The sequence below is a fragment of the Nerophis lumbriciformis genome, linkage group LG27 (genome assembly GCF_033978685.3).
Source record: "Nerophis lumbriciformis linkage group LG27, RoL_Nlum_v2.1, whole genome shotgun sequence".
Classification (NCBI taxonomy): Eukaryota; Metazoa; Chordata; class Actinopteri; order Syngnathiformes; family Syngnathidae; genus Nerophis; species Nerophis lumbriciformis.
The window spans coordinates 29,791,232-29,815,334 of record NC_084574.2 but is presented as its reverse complement, the minus strand read 5'-3'; the positions used below and the strand labels follow the sequence as shown (position 1 = coordinate 29,815,334).

The 24,103-nt window shown below is 39.0% G+C and overlaps 1 protein-coding gene across 10 annotated transcripts in view; it reads left to right on the top strand.

The window, feature by feature from the left end:
- Positions 1-6,473: 6,473 nt before the first annotated feature.
- htt (huntingtin) overlaps positions 6,474-24,103 on the top strand; it is a 63,124-nt gene continuing 45,494 nt past the window's right edge. For 4 of the 10 annotated variants that reach the window (XM_061988191.2, XM_061988190.2, XM_061988198.2 and 1 more), the window contains exons 1-10: positions 6,475-7,226; positions 11,379-11,462; positions 11,639-11,759; positions 16,104-16,163; positions 16,735-16,814; positions 16,940-17,078; positions 17,220-17,361; positions 20,220-20,398; positions 20,648-20,852; positions 21,092-21,139. In XM_061988191.2, the coding sequence (XP_061844175.1) occupies positions 7,129-7,226; positions 11,379-11,462; positions 11,639-11,759; positions 16,104-16,163; positions 16,735-16,814; positions 16,940-17,078; positions 17,220-17,361; positions 20,220-20,398; positions 20,648-20,852; positions 21,092-21,139 (1,156 nt within the window). In that variant the 5' untranslated portion in view covers positions 6,475-7,128. Of the gene's footprint in view, positions 7,227-11,378; positions 11,463-11,638; positions 11,760-16,103; positions 16,164-16,734; positions 16,815-16,939; positions 17,079-17,219; positions 17,362-20,219; positions 20,399-20,647; positions 20,853-21,091; positions 21,140-24,103 lie in introns of all 10 variants that reach the window. The other 6 variants (XM_061988192.2, XM_061988199.2, XM_061988189.2 and 3 more) reach the window with 2 other exon arrangements.

Below are 24,103 nucleotides of genomic sequence, written 5' to 3'. Positions count from 1 at the left end.
ATACCAAAACCAATATTGAAATCGTTTATTGTTTGAAAAATGAAGCGAGGAAAGACTGACGGCCTTCATTGCGTGTGCCAATTGCAAAATACGTCACGCCTTCTTTCATCCCCTTCACCCTTCCGTCCGTTTTAGGAAAAAATCCCCTCAGTCAACGGAACTTTAAACTGCTCCAAAAGTTTTGAATGTCCGCACTAAGTGCATTGTAATGCCTGTTTTAAAGCATGTATCGGTTTGTAATACTTCAGGTTCCTTGTATATGTAAAATGATGACCTTTTAGTGCCAACATATCTCTGGTATCTGAGGACAGTAGAAATGACCTGTAGAGATGGCCTCGTTTGAATATGTTCCATGCATTCCTTCATGCCCTTCCAAACTGGGCTAACAGTATAATCCTGGAGAAACACTTAAGAGTTTCTCAATTTGGTCAGTCAGTGTAAAGCTATTTCAAGGAATGCTCCACTGGTATTCTAACAGGGCCTGAGACCCACCTCCACCACCCCTTTCCTTTTTGTTTTCTTTTTTTTTTTGTACCTGTACAGTCATGTTGTTCAACCACTGCAGTCATTGTTAATTCTTGTACAAGTTGTATCACTGGTTGTTGTACCATATCTTACATTTGTAATTATGAAACAATACACTGCCATTTGTATAAAATGTATCCGTGTCCTGACTAATTTGTGTGTTATTCCCTGCAGGGGGCTGTCCTGTGCAATCTCTATTGCAGTCGTCCCTTGTTTATCCTTGTTGATTGCGTACATCATGGGTGTCAAATTTGGCCCGCCGTGTAATCTCACTTGGCCCTTGAGGCGATATCAAATTAACACTAGAGATGGCCCGCCGAATATATACAGCGGCGGTGCACCGTTAATTCTCACACATGCCAAACCTGCCAAACCTCCGGGAGACTCCCAAATTTCAGTGCCCCTCCCGTGAATCGTCACGTCCCCCTTTCGTCCTGTTCAACGAGTGCTGGACCAGTCACATTAAATGTGCGGCTTTGGCACGCACACAGAAGTGAATGCAACGCATACTTGATCTTCAGCCATACAGGTTACACTGAGGGTGCCAGTATAAAAAACTTTAACATTGTTAGAAATATACAGTAAGCCACACTGTGAACCCACACCAAACAAGAATGACAAACACATTTCGGGAGAACATCCGCACAGTAACACAACATAAACACAACAGAACAAATACCCAGAATCCTTTGCAGCACTAACTCTTCCGGGACGCTACAAGGCAGTGACGTGCGGTCACTAGAGGCAGGTGAGGCGGGGCCTCACCTGCCTCTAGTGACCGCATGTCACTTTCATCATGGAAAGGAAAAAAATGTAAAAAGAAAAAAAATTAATTAAATTGTTATATGTATCCAGTGATTATACTATAAAGTTATTTTCCATTTAACTTCACCAGTTTTAGATTATTTTTATTCAAAATCGCTGAATTTTCACATTTGCCGTTCAAATACTGAGAAGAGACGGTGCGGTGATCAGCAGCCAGTTGAGGCACGTCACTCAATTGTGCCTCACCATGGATTGCGGACTCGGCTAACTGCTGGCCTGATGTGCAGTGAGACCGTATTGCTATATGAATTATATTATACATTTCCATAGTTTAGTTAGCTGAGGTATATAATGTACAGTGTATTTTGTCAACAACTGTATGTGTGTAACGTATTTCTTGTGCTGAGCAATCATAAAACTGCTGTGAAGACGCACTGTGTGAGGCTCGCGTAATTCCGCCTCCTGGTGCCGGTTAATGCACCTCCGCCGCAGACTGCACCCCCCGACGGGAACGCCACACCAACCAAAGCCCACACCCAAACCCTCCACGTGCAAGACCGAATCCACTCAAAAAAAGTCACTTAACAAGAAGCCAAAAAGTGCAAAAACAACAATGCACGTCACTGCTACAAGGTGTGTGCGTGTGTGTGTGTGTGTGTGGGGGGGGGTTTGGTTGGAGGTAGCGGGGGTGTATTTTGTAGCGTCCCGGAAGAGTTAGTGCTGCAAAGGGTTCTGGGTATTTGTTCGGTTGTGTTTATGTTGTGTTACTGTGCGGATGTTCTCTCAAAATGTGTTTGTCATTCTTGTTTGGTGTGGATTCACAGTGTGGCGTATATTTCTAACAATGTTAAAGTTGTTTATACGGCCACTTTCAGTGTAAACTGTATCGCTGTTGATTAAGTATGCATTGCATTTACGTGTGTGTGCATACAGGAGCCGCTCATATCTTGTGACTGGGCGGACACGTTAGAAGGGATGAAAAGCGGACGTGGACGTGTCGACAGCTCGTAGAGGACGTTAAAGATAGTGCCTGTAAGGCACGCCCCCAAGACTGTAGAATACAAGATATAATGAGCGATGAACACCTTCGTTCGATAATGAAGGTTGCCTCAGCTCAAAGCCTGAGCCCCGACATGAATGAACTAGCATCCAAGAAAAGATGGCAGGTATCTGGCTTGGGCACATCAGATTAGATCAGTGTGTTGCAAACTGAGCAGTTTAAAGTCCAGAATGGTTGGTTTATTCATTATTTTATTTTCCACGTTATTAGCCTGTGGAAAAAGTTAATGTTGATATTTACCTCAGAAAGCTGCAAATATAAAAGAGGCATTCAATTTTTATTGAAATTGTATTTGATATGCCATTGATATTTTTTTAATTATTATTATTATTATTATTTGAAACTCGATTTTGCATGTCACTATAAAGTTATATAAGCCTTGCTTGTTCAATATTTAATGCAAAACTTGTTTGGGTCCCTATTAAAAGGTTAATTTGTTCAACCTTGGCCCGCGGCTTTGTTCAGTTTTAAATTTTGGCCCACTCTGTATTTGAGTTTGACACCCCTGGCGTACATGACCGCAAAAGACGTGCTTATGACCTTCTAAATATGTTTTTCAACGTTAGAGAGATTCCTCTAGACCAGGGGTCGGCAACCCAAAATGTTGAAAGTTCCATATTGGACCAAAAACACAAAAAGGTAATCTGTCTGGAGCCGTAAAAAATAAAAAAAAATACGTATATAAGTCATATAATGAAGACAACACATGATGTAAGTGGCTAATTATCTGTATTAGCCTACTATCAAAATGAGTATGTGTCGCAGGCTGACGCAAATCTTCGTTGACAGAAATGTTGAAATGTAATATTTATTCTACACATTTTTACAACATTGGAAAACATTAGTAAAACGCAAGCTTCTCAGAGGGTGAGATAACTTAGAATGGCCAAAGGTGTGTGTGTCCAAGTTAAAGAAGGCTGTGTTCTTCTAATGGATTTATTACAATCTTTGCAAGCTGGCTAACGTTTGCTCTGGTCTGGAACAACATGGCACACAAACAACTATTAGAAATGCAGCCAATATTACATACAGATAATGAGACATGCACATATAAATTAACACAAGTAAAGTAAATTAAATGACCTCAAATATACCTACAAACGAGGCATAATGATTCAATATGTACATACAGATAGCCTAATTAGAATGTTAGCATCGATTAACTTGCAGTCATGCACTGACCAAATATGCCTGATTAGCACTCCATAACAAGTCAATAATATCAACAAAGCTCACCTTTGTGCATTTACGCACAGTATAAAACGTTTGGTGGACAAAATGAGACAAAGAAGGAGTGGCATAAGACACGTTTTTCTGTGGCAGCGTCGGAGAAAGTTATAAATGTAAACAAACTGTTGGGTCACAGTCAAGGGCCGCTGAAATTAGTAGGACAAAACGGCGCTCGCCAAATACTGTCATCAGTGAAGCATAAACACAAACATTAAACTGTGGGCTTTCTAACAATTAGGAAGGTTTGTGTCGTGTTTGTCCTCCTACAGAAACCATATTACAACAAAAAATATATTTTTCACCCCATTTTTTTTCCCCCGTTTCCATACATTTTTGAAAAAGCTCCATGGAGCCCCCAGGGCGCCGCTCAAGAACCGCATGTGGCTGTAGAGCCGCGGGTTGCTGACCCCTGCCCTAGACATTAAATAACACCCTTTAGCCAGCTTCAGACTATTTGAATCCAATATAGTAATGCTGTCTGAGGCTGAGCCAATCAGTGGCCACGATACTGAACAGTGTGCTCCGATTGGTTTGGTCTCCTCTACTGTAGTATTGATATTTTTAGCTTATTTAGCCATTTGTATGCTTGAAAATGCCTAAAGGGGAACTGCACTTTATTTTTGGAATGTTGCCTATTGTTCACAATCATTATGAAAGACATGACAATAGATGGGGTTTTTTTTTGCATTCTAATTGCGATCAAAAGTTTGCTTACAATAGAGCCAATGGGATTCTTGCAATTTCGCCTATAAAGCCCTTAAAAAACATCCAAACACTTCTGGCAAGTTTTTATATACATGCTGTAAGTATATATGTAATGTAGTAACGTTTATAATAAAATTTACATATTTTGATCATTTTAAGCATATGCAGCGCATTAATTTCAAACAGGCATCACCACGTTTGCTTTGTTTCCAACATCACCTATTACAACTCACTGCAGACTTTATGAGCGGCAATAAACATTAAAAAAAAACATCTCTCACTGTACAATGTCTGCTGTCATTATGATGCCGACTGCTAGGATGTTCATATATTCCCGTTTAGATGAAGAATGACTCATAATCCTAACGGGATGGGGTGGCGACTAAGCGTCTTTTTGTGTCATTCTCGCCATTTCCGGGTCCTAAATGGCTGTCAAAGTGTACCAACTTGTCCGAATATGTGTATCAACTAATCTGTGTTTTACACTCTTGATTTAGAGGAAAATAGAAACAGATTTATAACCATATTTAAGTGAATAAAGACAGGTTATATAATTATTTAATCTGGCCACTTTGTATTATATTTGCTGGCTTTTTGTAAAACAAAAAATATATACTTATTTTCAAAATTTCAAATTATTTAGGGGGCTTTATTTATATACAGTATGTTCTAGGTATGTTAATCCCATCTTTAAAAACAGAAACATTTAAAGGTGTGTTTTAAAAAGATGGTTTCAACCAAAACCATGCAATAATTACTTTTTAGTGCCTGTTAACAAACCAAGTGTGGGTTTAGGCTGGGATCGAGGGCTTTTTTTGCCCTCAAGTGACACAGATTTTTTGCCAATCTAAAAGCTCCAAAGTGCTTCAAATCTGATTATCCAAATCCCATTGGAAACTGATCTTTTCAAATGTGACGTCAGTCTAAACGCAATGCGACCCGAATGTGACTTTTTCGTCAGCTTTGGGGGAGCTGCGTCATTCGAGTGTGCGTGGAGAAAGATGCAGCCCGCCAGCGGAAGTGGACACTTCATCACAACATCCGGTTTTGGTGAGCAAAGTCTTCTTTCGACGGCTGAATTTTCGGTGCGTCAGTCCTTAATAGTGCGCAAATAATGGGCTATATGTAATATATGAATATATATATTGATTACAAAGAAATAGTAATTGTTGAAGGACCGGAAATGTCGCTGTGGCGTATTTGCTTACATGTTATGTTGTTCCTTACGTAAGTGGGTTGAACAATAAAGCTAACGTAGATCCACGCTGATGTCCGAGTTGCCTCTGCTTAACAGCCATGAAAAGATTAGAACCCTCCCAAATATATTAATATACGTGTGTAAATATCTATGTACTGTATACATATGTATGTGTATATATATATATATATATATATATGTATGTGTATGTGTGTGTATGTATATATATATATATATATATATATATATATATATATATATATATATGTATGTGTGTGTGTGCATGTGTATATATATATATATATATGTATGTGTGTATGTATATATATATATATATATATATATGTATACATATGTATGTATATATGTATATATATGTATACATATGCATATATATGTATATATATATATGTATACATATGTATATATGTATGTATACATACATATAGCATATATATATATACATATGCTCTGATTAGTGCTTGGCATTCTCTCGATGAGCTTCAAGCACACCTGTGAAGTGAAAACCATTTCAGGTGACTACCTCTTGAAGCTCATCGAGAGAATGCCAAGAGTGTGCAGAGCAAAGGGTGGCTATTTTGAAGAAACTAGAATATAAAACATGTTTTCAGTTATTTCACCTTTTTTTGTTAAGTACATAACTCCACATGTGTTCATTCATAGTTTCGATGCCTTCAGTGACAATCTACAATGTAAATAGTCATGAAAATAAAGAAAACGCATTGAATGAGAAGGCGTGTCCAAACTTTTGGCCTGTACTGTACATAATATATTTTCACGTTTTAAAAAACTAATTTTTTTAAGGTGTGGCGACTTTTATTTTGTAGTAGTAGTAGTAGCAGCAGCGACTTCCTTTGCTCATTTAGGAATCCGGTCAACTTCCTTTTGTTTTCACGTTATCGAACTGTGCATGTTTAAACGTTTACACTGGAGCTTGAAAAAGATCACATTTCACTTGCAGTGTAAAAAGTCAGCTGGAAGAAAAAAAAATCTGATTACGAAATCAAATTTGGGCTACTTTGGTGCAGTGTAAACGTCGTAAAAAAACAAGTCCTGTGTATGGGGGCTCAAAATGTAGTGCTACGCCCCTGTATACAGTACGCAGGGAAGAAGGTATGGAATTAAAATTTAATCAAAAATGTTTCAACGAAACTAATGTATAGTGTTTTATAAACCAACTATTACAATTATAGTATTCCACTTAAAGCAAAACAAATCGATCTGACTCGCATAGTCCCGTGACTGCAGGAAAACAACAAAAGAAAAAAAGTTCCTGCTCGTGATTGGCTGCTGGCTGCAGAGCCGACACCTGATTGGTCAGCGCGTTCGCTTTCACCCAATTGCAACTAAGCTGTCATGTCTGCCACTTCCTGGTCTGATTTCTGCGGCTACGTACGTCTCACAAACATCATGGCTGCATCCAGAGTGGCCCATCAACCTGCGTTTTCCTCACTAACGTTTATTATCGTGAATAGATAGTCCAGACGTCTCGGATAGAAGCTGGTGGTGGTTTGTAACAGCCGTGTTCGCACAGCTCGTTACACACCCCCGTGTTAGCTACTTAGCTCACAATTGTAAATATTAGCCAGCCAGCAAGGCTTTCTTTTCCGTTCATTGCAAAAATATGGCCACCATGGAGAAATTAATGAAGGCATTTGAGTCTCTGAAGTCATTCCAGCAGCAGCAGGGACCGCCGACTGCCGAGGAGCTCGCCCAGAGACAGTAAGTCAGGGCTTTTAGCCCACCGTAGTAGCTTAGCATGCTAACCGCACTAGACTAGTAGCTTAGCTCGTTAGCCATCATTGCTATACTGCTCAGGTCCCATCGAGCTAACATTAATGGGACAATCACTTAAATTGCCATTACAACACCGTCTTCAACTAGTATAGCATCGATATGTTGGCAGATGCAAATCACTGCAGTTGCAAAAAAAATGTGTCAGAAACCCAATTCCTATGCTTGCAATATTGTTAATTTAGTTACACGATTCCTGTTAATTTACTTGGGTCGAAGGTTAGAAAAAGTGCGTTGGCCGAACGAGGACATGCACTGGATGTACTTTACTGCAATGCCACAGAATCAGGTGCATCGTGATGACGTCATATATGTCCCAACCATAGACGTCTTATAAGTGGACGCAGCATTGACTGCTGTGACGCGAGAAATTCAGCCGCCATCTTGAAGTGGTGACGAGGAGCAGGCGAGCAGCCTAAACTGACGGTTGACAGGTAGAAAACAAAGATGCGCAGGCTAATGTTCAGCGTTTAGTTGACTGTTGAAAATAGGAATCGCGGGATTACTTTTCACAAGTAAGATTTATGCTTGCAATATTGTACCCAATCCAGGTTTTTGCACTTCCGATCCGATACCGATGTTGTTTTTGCACTTCCGATCCGATAGTGGCCGATCCGAGCATGTATTAAAGTTTAAAGTCTTTTAGCCTACTTAGTTGTCAGATTCATGTTGAAAAGGGTTTTAGTACTCTTGATAACAACTAGCCGGCTGAATTAGGTGAGTTTGAATAATACACAATGGTTGGTAACAAGAAACTGACCTGTTTATTCAAGGATAAACACAAAATAGACACAATTATACATGACAAACCGAAATGGCATCATTGAACAGTAAAAAAGTGAACATTATAAAGTGCAAATAATGCTGTAAACATTATTTAAAAAAGCAAAACACACAAACAACCTGAGTGAGATAAAATGTCTATAACTCAGCATCAATACTTGCTCTTGAACAAGTGTAAACTTAAAAAAAAAAACTATCTACACACTCCCTTCAATTGTTTGCCCCCCCTGACTGCAGTCCGAGCATAATGGGGAGATGTGTTGGATGGTGCGTCGAAAGCCCACTTTACTCACGAGAGATAACGGCTCATCATCCAGAATTATTTCCTCGGCAATGACTCTAGTTATCCCCTGAGCTTTAGCACTGTTCAGTGGCAGTATGTCACGCTTCGTGAACGTTTCTGTCAGAGTTAGTTGGGTAGGACCTTTCTTTTTCTTTTCGTCAGTTTTCTTAGGAAATTCTTCATATTCTTTACGGTGGTATTTCGCTAAATGCTTGATCAGGTTTGTTGTATTAAAATGTCTTACAACTTTACCACCACGCTTGACCTTATTGTGGCATGTTTTGCACTCCACCTCTTCATCTTGTAGGGTAAAATAATCCCACACAGCTGACATTTTTACCGGTAACTTCCGCTTGCCTGTCGGAACCATGAACCTGCATCCGCTTCCGATTAGGACGGTTAGGACACAGACCTGTGGATGTGTTGAAGGTGTGCTGGAAAATGCGGAGCGGAATTTAGGGAGCAGCAGAAAAGTGGAATGTATTATTTAATCGGTGCGTTGGAAAACACGGACCAGAATTTTTTTTTAAACTGGATCTGGATCGGCATTTTCCCATGCCTTGCCGATACGCATTTTTTGGCAAATATCGGATCGGGACAACCCTAACATTAACGCATACTTGCCAACCTTGAGACCTCCGAATTCGGGAGATGAGGGTGATGGGGGGAGAGGGGTTGGGGGGCGGGGTTGAGATGCAGGCAACATACCCCTTCCCCTTCGAGCTTTTCTAGATGAAATTAAATTATTTTTTCCAATCATTTTGGAACTTGCAAGCGTATTTCTTCTTCTTACTGTATTTTTCGGAGTATAAGTCGCACCGACCGAAAATGTATAATAAAAAGGAAAAAAACATATATAAGTCGCACTGGAGTATTAGTCGCATTTTTTGGGGGAAATTTATTTGATAAAACCCAACACCAAGAATAGACATTTGAAAGGCAATTTAAAATAAATAAAGAATAGTGAACAACAGGCTGAATAAGTGTACGTTTTATGACGCATGAATAATCAATCAATCAATCAATCAATGTTTATTTATATAGCCCTAAATCACAAGTGTCTCAAAGGGCTGCACAAGCCACAACGACATCCTCGGTACAGAACCCACATAAGGGCAAGGAAAAACTCACCCCAGTGGGACGTCGATGTGAATGACTATGAGAAACCTTGGAGAGGACCGCATATGTGGGTAACCCCCCCCCCTCTAGGGAGACCGAATGCAATGGATGTCGAGTGGGTCTAACATAATATTGTGAGAGTACAGTCCATAGTGGATCCAGCATAACAGTAAGAGTCCAGTCCACAGTGGGGTCAGCAGGAAACCATCCCGAGCGGAGACGGGTCAGCAGCGCAGAGATGTTCCCAACCGATATACAGGCGAGCGGTCCACCCCGGGTCCCGACCTCGGACAGCCAGCACCCCATCTATGGCCACCGGACCTGAGTGTCTCCCCTTCCACAAGGGGTAGGGGGGAGCAGAGGAGAAAAGAAAACAAACGGCAGATCAACTGGTCTAAAAAAAAAAGAGGGGGCTATTCAAAGGCTAGAGTATACAAATGAGTTTTGAGATGGGACTTAAATGTTTCTACTGAGGTAGCATCTCTAACTGTTACCGGGAGGGCATTCCATAGTACTGGAGCCCGAATAGAAAACGCTCTACAGCCCGCAGACTTTTTTTGGGCTCTGGGAATCACTAATAAGCCGGAGTTCTTTGAACGCAGATTTCTTGCCGGGACATATGGTACAATGCAATCGACAAGATAAGACGGAGCTAGACCGTGTAGTATTTTATACGTAAGTAGTAAAACCTTAAAGTCGCATCTTAAGTGCACAGGAAGCCAGTGCAGGTGAGCCAGTATAGGCGTAATATGATCAAACTTTCTTGTTCTTGTCAAAAGTCTAGCAGCCGCATTTTGTACCAACTGTAATCTTTTAATGCTAGACATAGGGAGACCCGAAAATAATACGTTACAGTAATCGAGACGAGACGTAACGAACGCATGAATAATGATCTCAGCGTCGCTAGTGGACAAAATGAGAACGTGCCTGGTATGTTAACGTAACATATTATGGTAAGAGTCATTCAAATAACTATAACATATAGAACATGCTATACGTTTACCAAACAATCTGTCACTCCTAATCGCTAAATCCAATGAAATCTTATACGTCTAGTCTTTTACGTGAATGAGCTAAATAATATTATTTGATATTTTACGGTAACGTGTTAATAATTTCACACATAAGTCGCTCTTGAGTATAAGTCGCACCCCCGGCCAAACTATGAAAAAAACTGCGACTTATAGTCCGAAAAATACGGTACTTGTCGTCGCCATGTCTCTTCTTTGTTCTTCTGCTTAGTCTCCTTCTTGTTGTGTGTGCAGTTGTGCACTGAGCTCCAAAAGCCGTAGATGTTATTGTAACGTACCGGAAGAGTTAGTGCTGCAAGGGGTTCTGGGTATTTGTTCTGTTGTGTTTATGTTGTGTTACGATGCAGAGCCTTCCACTCACTTTTTGCACAAGACACACACTCACTTCTCAGCGCTTCAGTGTGTGCGCCTTTAGTGTATTTTCCCCTTTTGACTAGTTTTGTCCATTTTGCTAACTCAAAATGAGTCCCAAAAAGCCAACAGATCAGTGTAGAAAAAGGAGGGAATCTCTCTGGATTAAAAAGAAAAGTAAGGATTTCTGATTGTTTTGGAGGGCACCATAGTGGCCTGGGTGTATATATTTGTTTCATCTACAGTACTCTATAGCAATTTATATTGTGTACAAACCTTAACTAAAATATGGACTTTTGGCGAGGCTGTAACCCATTGTTCATATTTACATTGTCATAGGGAACTCTCCTTCACTATACCAACTTTTCCATTTACGAACCATGTTCAAGAACCAACTAAGTTTGTAAATCGAGGTTCCACTGTAGATTAATTTTACATTGTTTTCCTTCTTTTTTCTTTTTTTTTTGTCTTGCATCATTCTTCAACAATACTCAATGCTTCCCCATTTCACAGGAAAAAGGAGCAGGCAACAACAAAGAAAGACAGAGTGACACATTGCTTGACAATATGTGAAAACATTGTGGCACAGTCTCTCAGGTATGTCTTGAATTTTATTAAAAAACTACAGACGATTTAAACAGTCATTATTTTTTACGTTTGTGTTGTTTTTTCAAGAACATTTCTTAGTTGCATTGGCACTGTGTGTCTGCATCAGCGTGATGTAGTGTAACAATGTTTCCCTTATTCTCCTCCTGTATGCTGCTTGTTTTTAGAACTTCTCCGGAGTTTCAGAAACTGCTTGGCATCGCTATGGAAATGTTCCTGCTCTGCAGTGACGACAGTGAATCAGATGTCCGAATGGTAGCCGATGAGTGCCTCAACAAAATAATCAAAGTAAGAGAATGCTTTAAAACATTCAGCCAAGCTTTTGACACTATCATTTCTACCCTTAATGTCGCTATAATAACGGCACATTATGAGTTAATTTGTCATTTGAAGCCATTTTAGATGAACCAATGAATATTAAAATATCTGCTTGAAGAAAGGGTGTTATTTTATCACACTAAAACACATTGCATTTATAGTCCACTGCAGATATTGTTGCATATTTATTGTATCCTACTCGAGGGAAACACAGGATTATGTTTCACAATCCTGTGACATTTAACCGGCTGACTGGGGGGAATTTTTTGAGGCGGAAAACAAATGTTCCCTATAAACTGCGCCTGTGTGCACTGCTTCCGTGTTGTCTGCCTACAACCAATCATGAAAGGAGTCATATTATGATTTTTATTCTACATTTAGAACACTTATTTGTGGTCTACACAACATGTAATGGTGGTTCTTTGGTCAAAACTTTGCATAGGCTACAGTGAAGTGAATTATATTTATATAGCGCTTTTCTCTAGTGACTCAAAGCGCTTTTACATAGTGAAACCCAATATCTAAGTTACATTTAAACCAGTGTGGGTGGCACTGGGAGCAGGTGGGTAAAGTGTCTTGCCCAAGGACACAACGGCAGTGACTAGGATGGCGGAAGCGGGGGTCGAACCTGCAACCCTCTAGTTGCTGGCACGGCCACTCTACCAACCGAGCTATACCACCCCAGGCTATCTTTCACAAACCATTTTGTAAACCACATTGTAGTTTTCAGCGCGTCCATATCGAGTCTACTGACTGATCTACATTAGAACTACACGCTACTTTGTATTAGAAATGGCAACAGCGGAAGATGCATGTGCATGTACGAGCCAGTCTGCCTCACAAGAAGATTATAAAGAAAAATAAGGAACTTATTGACTATGATGTTAGACTACAATAGCGGACTCGCGCAAAACACTTGGGGTAAAACTTTACCATGTATGGAATATTCGCTGATGACACCAATGGGGAAAAATGTTACAAATAAGGGAAAATTCCAAATGACTCATTTGGAGGAAGTATAAAGGAAGGCGATATTGTTTTATGAATATCTCTGCCGTGCCTCCATGGTTTGATTTCCAATTTTCAGGACTTATGCAGATCCCAAATTCACAAAAACAGGAACTAATTGGTAAGAAAGGTTGGTTTTGAGCAATAGGTTTCCATTAGATAAAATATAACTTATGGTTAAAAAATAAACCCACAACAAATAATTCTGTACTATTCTGCAATGCAACTTAGTGAGTGACAGATGACAACAAGCAGTAACAACAGATAAAACAAGTACGGACACGTCCAGTGCCCCTGATTAGATGAGGTTCACACGTGTTTACCTCCTCAGCCAATCAATGTCATTAAAATTAGAGGTGGGAAAAATGTGTGAGTCTTCGATACATCACGATTGGAACGTGGATGATTCTGAATCGATGAACAAATGTCCAAATATCGATTATTTATTTATGTTAAATAAAGTCATACAGAGGGTTTTAATTTGCAGATCTAGTGCAGACACACACGGAAGGAGAAAGGTAAGGACAAGCTATGCTACCATGGCGCTAAGCTGGCTTGAATGTGAAGTCGTTAATGAATAAATGCTTTGTACTCTTCAACAGAAGTTTACGTGAAACAGTGTTACAGCAGAAAATAACCAGCTAAGGAGAGGAAATTGGCAGGTAGTTTAATAAGTCAGGAAAGACTATAAACACAATGCGACAACGCTGTCAGCCAAAGATATGAATCGGTGGATAGTAGATACGACACACCTCTTTAAGCTAATTTTACGATAACCGGGGCAAAGTGTCTGGACATTTTCTGGTTTTAATAGGAACGGAAATTAAAACAAGGATAATTAGGGATATTTATCAAAAGTATTATTTAACAGGTTGCTACAGTTGTCATCTTTCACATACAGTACATCTAAGCTGTGCTCGCGCACATCATACATGACTCCTTTATTTCAGTCGTCTCCGGTTCATCACAGGAGCCAACTTGGCTAACATTAGCCACTTTCGTGACACAAGCACCTCATATGCCCTATGGTGACCTAGGATGGACAACCAAGGCAATTCTCTCAACAGACCACAACTCTTATTTTCTGACATTGCCACAATAAATGAATTATAGTACTTTTAGCTGCCTGACACTTTATACATAACTTGCTATCTACTGTACGCATTTTGAACAAATACCATTCCATGACATGTCCATTTCTAAAATGTTTAAATCAATCATCCATTATGAACACATGCATTCCTGATATGATGTTCATTTATTATATTTTAAAACCTTTAAAAAAAATTTTTTAAATTGTATCCTGATTAAAAAAACATATACCCCAGTTTGTGGCTATTTTAAAGCATATGCTCTGAGGATATGCATTTTTACAGCATGTTTTAAGAGATAGGATTTATAAAAAGACTTCTACTTAAAACATCTAATTCAGAATTAGATGTTTATTTAGAGGGCTTAAGTACTGTTCCCTTTTAATCATTTTGATTGAAGGTCCATGTGATGATTGACTAGCGGAAGCTTTTAATTGACTATTTTCTACGTCCGGTGCACAAAGTCAGAACACCGAATGCTTGGATTGCTACATTCTGTGAAAGTGCTCATGCTATGGCGAAAGCGAGAAAATGAATGCATGTCAGGTAAATGGAAAGCTGCAATTCCAGCAAAAATAGCCTGGCTAACTTTTCAAAACTTGGTTAAAGCTTGCCGATTGTAAACCCAGAGAGGCGTTCTGCAGCATGTGCAAAAATACCCCCAAACTTTGCTCAATGGGCATCAATGTGGTGAAATCATACATGCTATTAGTTATATTTATATGGTAATTATTATTCTGTGACTGTACATTGTTTGCTTGTTTTATTATTGATGTATTTTTTTTAAATTTGTTCCTGTATTTTGTAGTTATAATTATATGCTTTTACTTGTAATTGTATTGATTTGTGGACCCCAGGAAGACTAGTGGGTTGTTGAGGCAACCAGCTAATGGGGATCCTTAATAAAAATCAAATCAAATCAAAATTAGCTAATCACAAGTCGGCGATAAAAGGCAGACAGCAGTTAAAGGTGGCAAGTTTCTTTGGCATGACCAACAAAGCCACTTTTGCTGTCACCACCACAGCTGTAAGCTGCTGCTACCACTACAGGAAAATAAATAAACACAAATAAATTGGGCAGCACGGTGGAAGAGGGGTTAGTGCATCTGCCTCACAATACAAAGGTCCTGAGTAGTCTTGGGTTCAATCCCGGGCTCGGGATCTTTCTGTGTGGAGTTTGCATGTCCTCCCCTTGACTGCGTGGGTTTCCTCCGAGTACTCCGGCTTCCTCCCACCTCCAAAGGCATACACCTGGGGATAGGTTGATTGACAACACTAAATTGGCCCTAGTGTGTGAATGTGAGTGTGAATGATGTCTGTCTATCTGTGTTGGCCCTGTGATGAGTGGCGACTTGTCCAGGGTGTACCCCGCCTTCCGCCCGATTGTAGCTGAGATAGGCTCCAACAACCCCCGCGACCCTGAAAGGGACAAGCGGTAGGAAATGGATGGATGGATACATTCTCAGAGGTCTTGCGAGCCAATTCTAATTCACTAGATAGTACAATATTAGGAACTTTACTAAGTACTTCAAGGCTCATAAAAAATATTTAGATTATTTTTTTGTAAGTTGGCCAAATGACTTAATGTATATTAATTATGAAAATTACAACTGTAATTAGATTATTTTATTAAGCCATGGAACTTGTTATAATGTCAGATTTTGGACAAGTGCGATACTGCGGTGGCTACGTGTAACTTGAATTCCAACTTTCAAGGAATGCTCAGGAAATTTTGTGTTTGCTTAGACATGTAAAAATGAGTGAAAGCATTGCTTAAAGCTGTTGTACATGTTATTGTTTCACTGGAAAAAATACACCTCTTTAAAAGAGTTAAAACAAGCAAAAATACAAGCTATTTTTGCTTGTATTGAGCAAAAAAATATGCCAATGGAAAAAGTCAAAATTGTTTTGGTAAAACATTTCTTGAAATGAGACATTATTATAAAGATTTAAAAACTTAAGTGGTCTTGAAATTGGCAATTAAAACTTATTATTAGCTGTACTTCCTAGTATTGTACAGTTTGATGTCTTATAACAAACTTGTGATGCTCAAAAGTAATATTTTTTTCCTCAGATCTATTGCCTAAAAACAAGTTTTTATGACTCACTGAAACATTCTTATACAGGGGCTTGTATTAAGTTTTGACTAGAAATTACAAATATATACTTTGTGAAATTGAGAGTTTTTCCAGTGTTCTTGCTTTGTTATCCTTAGGCACTGATGGATTCAAATCTGCCGAGACTGCAGCTGGAGCTGTATAAAGAAATTAAAAAGGTAGATAAAACACATATTCATATTTGTGTTTGCACTTATGAAAAACCTAATTGTGGCATTGTTTTTGCCCATACAGTGTTACCTCGGTTTTCATAAAAAATCTGTTCTAAAAGGTCTGGCGACAACCTAATTGTACGAAAACTGAAGCAATTTACCCCATAAAAATAATGTACTCCATTTAGTCTGTTCCAGACCTCCAAAATATTGACATTAATCATATTTTATAGTGAATAATCATAGTTTTACATGCAGAAAAAATGCAAAATACATATAAATGACAATGATTTGGACAAAAAAACATTTAACAAAACTTTTTTTTTTAAATTTGATAGTATTTCTCATCCTTTGTATCAGAGTGATGGTACGCACAACTTTCTTTCACCCCATGATACAATCAAGAAAGTGTGCGAAAACTGGGCAAGATTTAGGCAAACATTTCCGTTGAACACTGAATCATACAAAAAGTGGGGACATAAAAACCGAGGTACCACTGTATTCTGATAATAAATAAATTGATATATAAAAATAATAGTGAATGATGAAGACAATGAATGTCCATGTGTATTTGTAGAATGGTGCCTCTCGAAGTTTGAGAGCAGCTTTGTGGAGGTTTGCTGAGCTTGCTCACCTCATCAGACCTCAGAAGTGCAGGTAGAATCACAAATAACATCAACTATTACATATGAATTTTGGTTTAATCAAACTAAAAATGATTCCATCTTTTGGAGGAAAACATTTAAATGCATATATTTCTTTTTCCCTTCCTTGCAATGCAGACCCTACCTTGTCAACCTTTTGCCGTGCCTCACCAGAATCACCAAACGGCAAGAGGAATCTGTGCAGGAGACTTTGGCAACAGCCATGCCTAAAATCATGGCAGCATTGGGACACTTTGCCAACGATGGCGAGATCAAGGTGTCCACTCGTGTTTTTTCATTATATTATTCTTGTTGCATGTGTCTTGGTATTTCATTCCTAATATTCTCTGCTTCAACACCACAAACATCCACTTTTTCATATTACCTTAATGGTTTTAAATGAATATTTTTATCCCAGGTCCTGTTGAAGTCGTTTGTCGCCAACCTGAAGTCCAGCTCTCCCACCATCAGACGTACGGCGGCCAGCTCTGCTGTTAATGTGTGCCAGCATTCACGGCGTAAAAGCTACTTCTACACGTGGCTCCTTAATGTGCTGCTTGGTAGGATCACACACTCACCTGCACAATCTAAAAATGTTTGTTGGTAGGGATGTAAAACTAATTCGGTATGTTTATAGGTTCACGTAAAATCTACCAGTGCCAAATTCTGATGCCATTTTTACACACGATGTCAAAAAGAATGTTACAATAACACCTTATCGCCTTGTCCAGCTGATTACTGTTGTATACTAATAATGTTTCGATAACTTGTGCTGCAAATGAATAATGGCTCCAAATATTGCTTATCGGCCGCCTTGACTACTAACAATCGCTATTGGTATCGGCCCTGAAAAAAACATTTAGGTTGATTTCTATTTAGCACTGATGGTGCTATCTCAGCTGTATTCGGGCGGTAGGCAGGGTACACCCTGGACAAGTCGCCACATCATCGCAGGGCCAACACAGATAGACAGACAACATTCAGTAGAAAATGGATGGATGGATGGAGTGCTAATATTGCAGCACAGCTCCTTAATCAGTTTCCCAGGAACTGGATCGAGTAGACATGTTTATTTTGTCCCATGATTACCGAGTCACCAGAGTTCCACTAGTGCTGGGTTCTGCCTCCTTGTCGTGGCTCCCTCTGATTTTTTTCAACCCCGGAGTGAGAAAAGTGTACATTTTCAAAAAGAATTCTATAATTTCCGTAAATGTGAGGCCGTAAATGCGCACAGGCTGAGTTTTGAGGTGCAAGGAAGTAAAAGAGGCTGGAAGCCTGTGTGTTCACTTCAGCTTCTCAAGTGTGCAACCCCTTGGATAAGCTAACCATGAATACTTTCCAAAAAAGAAAAGGAAAAATAGTTGAATTCCACATGGACAGATTGCTTTTTCCGGTAAAATTAAAAAAGATGAAAACGTTTAAAAGTTTTTAAGCTGTGTTTCGTTTTGCGGCTTTATACTATTTTTCTTTGGTGGTAGAGGCAGAAAAATATCTCTTTTGACAATATAGGTTGCAGACCCCTGTTCTAGCGTTACCTCCCCGAAATGAGAGATTATTTTGGTGAGCATTTTCCCTAATGCCCACATTCATGTCTTTGTTTATAAAGCCCTCCCCGTGACTGCGTGGGTTCCCTCCAGGTACTCCGGCTTCCTCCCACCTCCAAAGACATGCACCTGGGGATAGGTTGATTGGCAACACCAAATTGGCCCTAGTGTGTGAATGTGAGTGTGAATGTTGTCTGTCTATCTGTGTTGGCCCTGCGATGAGGTGGCGACTTGTCCAGGGTGTACACCGCCTTCCGCCCGATTGTAGCTGAGATAGGCTCCAGCACCCCCCGCGACCCCGAAGGGAATAAGCGGTAGAAAATGGATGGATGGATGGATTATTTAACAGGTTGCTACAGTTGTCATCTTTCACATACAGTACATCTAAGCTGTGCTCGCGCACATCATGCACGACTCCTTTATTTCAGTCGTCTCCAGTTCATCACACGAGCCAACTTGGCTAACATTAACCACTTTCGTGACACAAGCACCTCATATGCCCTATGGTGGCCTAGGATGGACAACCAAGGCAATTCTCTCAACAGACCACAACTCTTATTTTTTGACATTCCCACAATAAATGAATTATAGTACTTTTAGCTGCCTGACACTTTATACATAATAATTCATGTCTTTGTTTATAAAGCCCAGTTGAAGCTAGGACATGATGTTTTAAATCTAATTTCTAATGAGCTCCATTTTCTTAGTAAATATTTACATAGTCATCAGTCGAGTGGCTGGAGCTACTGGGAGAAGACCCTTGTTGTGTTAGTGATGTTACTGTGCTTAAACAAATATTAAGGATCATTTTTATAGAAATTAATGAGAATGGAGAATTAGAAAAAAAAGTTTTAGCTAAGGCAAGCGCGTGTTTGTAAGTTATTAAACTATCACTCAATGCTTGTTGGGAAACCTTTAATTTGGTCGCATGCCATTTGCGTTTTTACTTTTTGCATGATTGTTTGAGAGCTCTGGTTTCTTCTGTGAACCAGGGGTACGCCTCTTAGGGGCCTTTTTAGTTTTAACGCTGCTACATTATCAATGACATTGCGCAGAGCATCATTAAAGTTGTTGGTAAGGCTATCGATAGAGCCCACATGATTGGGGAACAGTGCCATCACCGAGGGCAGTAGGCCGGAGAGAGTTGTAGTTGTAGCAGCAATAAAATTTTGCAGCCGCTAAAGCATTAGTTATTATCAAAACTTTGGCAATGGGTCATAACTTCAAATTTTATGAAGTAGTGATCGGCCATTGCTTTGGTTTATGGGAGTACCATGACTTTAGAGGTGGCAATAGGACTAAAACTAGATCTAAGCTGTTACCAATGCGATGCGTGGGTTCATGTATTATTTGTGTAAGACCACTGCTGTTGATTATAGTCTGGAGAGCCACACTTTGAAAGTCTAACAAATTCTTCATATTAGTATTAAAATTGCCCATAATAGCTGTATTATCTGCATGAATCACCAGGTCAGCAACGACCTCAGAGAAATCATAGTCTGAATAAGGCCCAGAAGGGCGAGAGTCGACTGCCAAATAGAGTGATCGTGGGACTACAGACCTCTTAATTAGAACCTTAAATTATTTTTATTTATTACCGTAATTTATTTATTATACATTTCTCTTCAGTTTTATTGACTTTATTTACAGATGTGCAGCAACATTCTGACACTTTCAATGCTCTGCGTAACTGCTCTCTTAACATTTATTACCACATGAAAACACACGAAAATACAAAAAATTGGTAATATTGAGTTCTGGTATCGATTTCCAGGTCCTGGGAATCAAAACTGTTATCAATTCAGATGAGGGCCATTACATGCAATAACTTTCAAAAATTCTGAACACACTGACCTCTTGTTTCTTCACTGTAGGTCTTGTGGTTCCAGTAGATGAGGAGCACCCCAGCCATCTTATTCTTGGGGTGCTGTTAACCCTCCGCTATCTGATGCCTCTACTGCAGCAACAGGTTAACACTACAAGCCTCAAAGGAAGCTTTGGGGTCATGAAGAAGGAGGCTGATGTGCAGCCTACGCCCGAACAGCTGTTACAGGTCTATAACTTTTGAATTACATGTTCGGATGTTTTTTTAAGTGCTTTATAGGCAGAATAGAGCACCTACCATACACTGCATTGTAAGCGGACTTTTGATCACATTTTTTTAATATTTAGAATGCATTATTAAAAAAAACATCCTTCGTCATCTCTTTCATAATGATTGTGAATGATTTCAAAATTCCAAGAAAAATGCAGTTCCCCTTTAAAGTGTTGTTAATGACTGTTCCATTTCATGCATCTGCAGGTATATGAGCTGACTTTACACTTCACACAGCACTGGGACCACAATGTGGTGACAGCAGCTTTGGAGCTACTGCAGCAGATGTTCAGGACTCCCCCACCAGAGCTTCTGCACATGCTCATCACTGCAGGCACCGTTCCACACGCCACAGTGTTTCGTCAAGATACTGAGAGTCGTGCACGCTCTGGCAGCATTCTAGAGTTTATCGGTAAATGTTCTCATGATCAGGACTGCATTTATACACATTCCCTATTTTAACAATTCATTCAAGTAATTACTCATTCACTAACTTAAATTCACTTTGCTCTTTGAATGGGTAGCCTTTTTTTTTTGTTTCTTTCTTGTTCCTACAACTAACCTATTGTCTGTCCTATGAGTCTTTGGAGGTTCTGTTGCTTTTCTCCTCTTCACTTCCTATTTGTGCCTTCTGTTTCCTGCCATTTCCAGCTGGGGGAGGGTCTTCCTGCAGTCCACTACTCCTCAGGAAACAGAAAGGTGATTGGTCTACATTTCCTCCTCTTTTTCCTTCCTACTTTAGTCTTGACTTGTGTGCACTAACAGGGTTTCCCCTTAATGTAACTGAACACTGCGCACCGTCACAGCAAAATAACAGCCGCCACACCTTGAAAACACAGTAATTTTTTTAACGTGAAAACAAATCAAAGTAATATAATCTATTGAAGCTTCCAGAAGAAGTTAAACCTCAGACGCTTGCTATTATATTATATTATTTATTTATACATTTATATATATAATATATAATTATTATTAATAATGTAATATAATAGCCTGTGTGTGTGTGGGTGTGTGTGTGTGTGTGTGTGTATATATATATATATATATATATATACATACAGGTAAAAGCCAGTAAATTAGAATATTTTGAAAAACTTGATTTATTTCAGTAATTGCATTCAAAAGGTGTAACTTGTACATTATATTTATTAATTGCACACAGACTGATGCATTCAAATGTTTATTTCATTTAATTTTGATGATTTGAAGTGGCAACAAATGAAAATCCAAAATTCCGTGTGTCACAAAATTAGAATATTACTTAAGGCTAATACAAAAAAGGGATTTTTAGAAATGTTGGCCAACTGAAAAGTATGAAAATGAAAAATATGAGCATGTACAATACTCAATACTTGGTTGGAGCTCCTTTTGCCTCAATTACTGCGTTAATGCGGCGTGGCATGGAGTCGATGAGTTTCTGGCACTGCTCAGGTGTTATGAGAGCCCAGGTTGCTCTGATAGTGGCCTTCAACTCTTCTGCGTTTTTGGGTCTGGCATTCTGCATCTTCCTTTTCACAATACCCCACAGATTTTCTATGGGGCTAAGGTCAGGGGAGTTGGCGGGCCAATTTAGAACAGAAATACCATGGTCCGTAAACCAGGCACGGGTAGATTTTGCGCTGTGTGCAGGCGCCAAGTCCTGTTGGAACTTGAAATCTCCATCTCCATAGAGCAGGTCAGCAGCAGGAAGCATGAAGTGCTCTAAAACTTGCTGGTAGACGGCTGCGTTGACCCTGGATCTCAGGAAACAGAGTGGACCGACACCAGCAGATGACATGGCACCCCAAACCATCACTGATGGTGGAAACTTTACACTAGACTTCAGGCAACGTGGATCCTGTGCCTCTCCTGTCTTCCTCCAGACTCTGGGACCTCGATTTCCAAAGGAAATGCAAAATTTGCATGGTTGGGTGATGGTTTGGGGTGCCATGTCATCTGCTGGTGTCGGTCCACTCTGTTTCCTGAGATCCAGGGTCAACGCAGCCGTCTACCAGCAAGTTTTAGAGCACTTCATGCTTCCTGCTGCTGACCTGCTCTATGGAGATGGAGATTTCAAGTTCCAACAGGACTTGGCGCCTGCACACAGCGCAAAATCTACCCGTGCCTGGTTTACGGACCATGGTATTTCTGTTCTAAATTGGCCCGCCAACTCCCCTGACCTTAGTCCCATAGAAAATCTGTGGGGTATTGTGAAAAGGAAGATGCAGAATGCCAGACCCAAAAACGCAGAAGAGTTGAAGGCCACTATCAGAGCAACCTGGGCTCTCATAACACCTGAGCAGTGCCAGAAACTCATCGACTCCATGCCACGCCGCATTAACGCAGTAATTGAGGCAAAAGGAGCTCCAACCAAGTATTGAGTATTGTACATGCTCATATTTTTCATTTTCATACTTTTCAGTTGGCCAACATTTCTAAAAATCCCTTTTTTGTATTAGCCTTAAGTAATATTCTAATTTTGTGACACACGGAATTTTGGATTTTCATTTGTTGCCACTTCAAATCATCAAAATTAAATGAAATAAACATTTGAATGCATCAGTCTGTGTGCAATGAATAAATATAATGTACAAGTTACACCTTTTGAATGCAATTACTGAAATAAATCAAGTTTTTCAAAATATTCTAATTTACTGGCTTTTACCTGTATATATAGGTATATATATATATATATATATATATATATATATATATATATATATATATATATATATATATATAGGTGTGTGTGTATGTATATATATATATATATATATAGGTATATATATATATAGGTATATATATATATATATATATAGGTGTGTATATATATATATATATATATATATATATATATATATAGGTATATATATATATATATATATATATATATATATATATATATATATATATATATATATATATATATATATATAGGTGTGTATATATATATATATATATAGGTATATATATATATATATATATATATATATATATATATATATATATATATATATATATATAGGTATATATATATATATATATATATATATATATATATATATATATATATATAGGTATATATATATATATAGGTATTTATATATAATTAAATAATATAACAGCAAGTGTTGTACTCTATATTATATATATTATATTATATTTTAACTTTTTTTGCTTTTATATGCTAAAAAATGGTATTCCAACATGTATTTCCTCCCGTGCAAACACTTTTGTCTCCGTGCTTTCCTGGACACACAACACTACTTCCTCATTCTCCGCCACTAGTCTCCGCCAAGACAAAGATTGTGAATGACTGAAAAGAAGGGTCCCTCTGTTCAGTTAAATATTCTGTTAAATAAACGCACTCAGGTGCTGAGAGCGATGCACAAAGTAAGATGCCTTTCTTCTTGTTTAAAGTGAGAGATGAATAAACGAGGGTCAACAATTCTGATTGCGAACATGGCTGTCACTCAAATGCCGTCGATGACGCAGGAAAAAGACAAAAAAACACATGCAAAAAAACCTCAGCCTCTTTTATTTACCACACTAATTATTTCTTGATGCCGATTCGATTTTGATTAATCGTGCAGCTCTATGATAAATAACCGCAGGATGCGCAGTTTTTTTCTCTCTCCACCGTCATCGGAATTTGAGTGACAGACGTGTTTGCCAATCAGAATT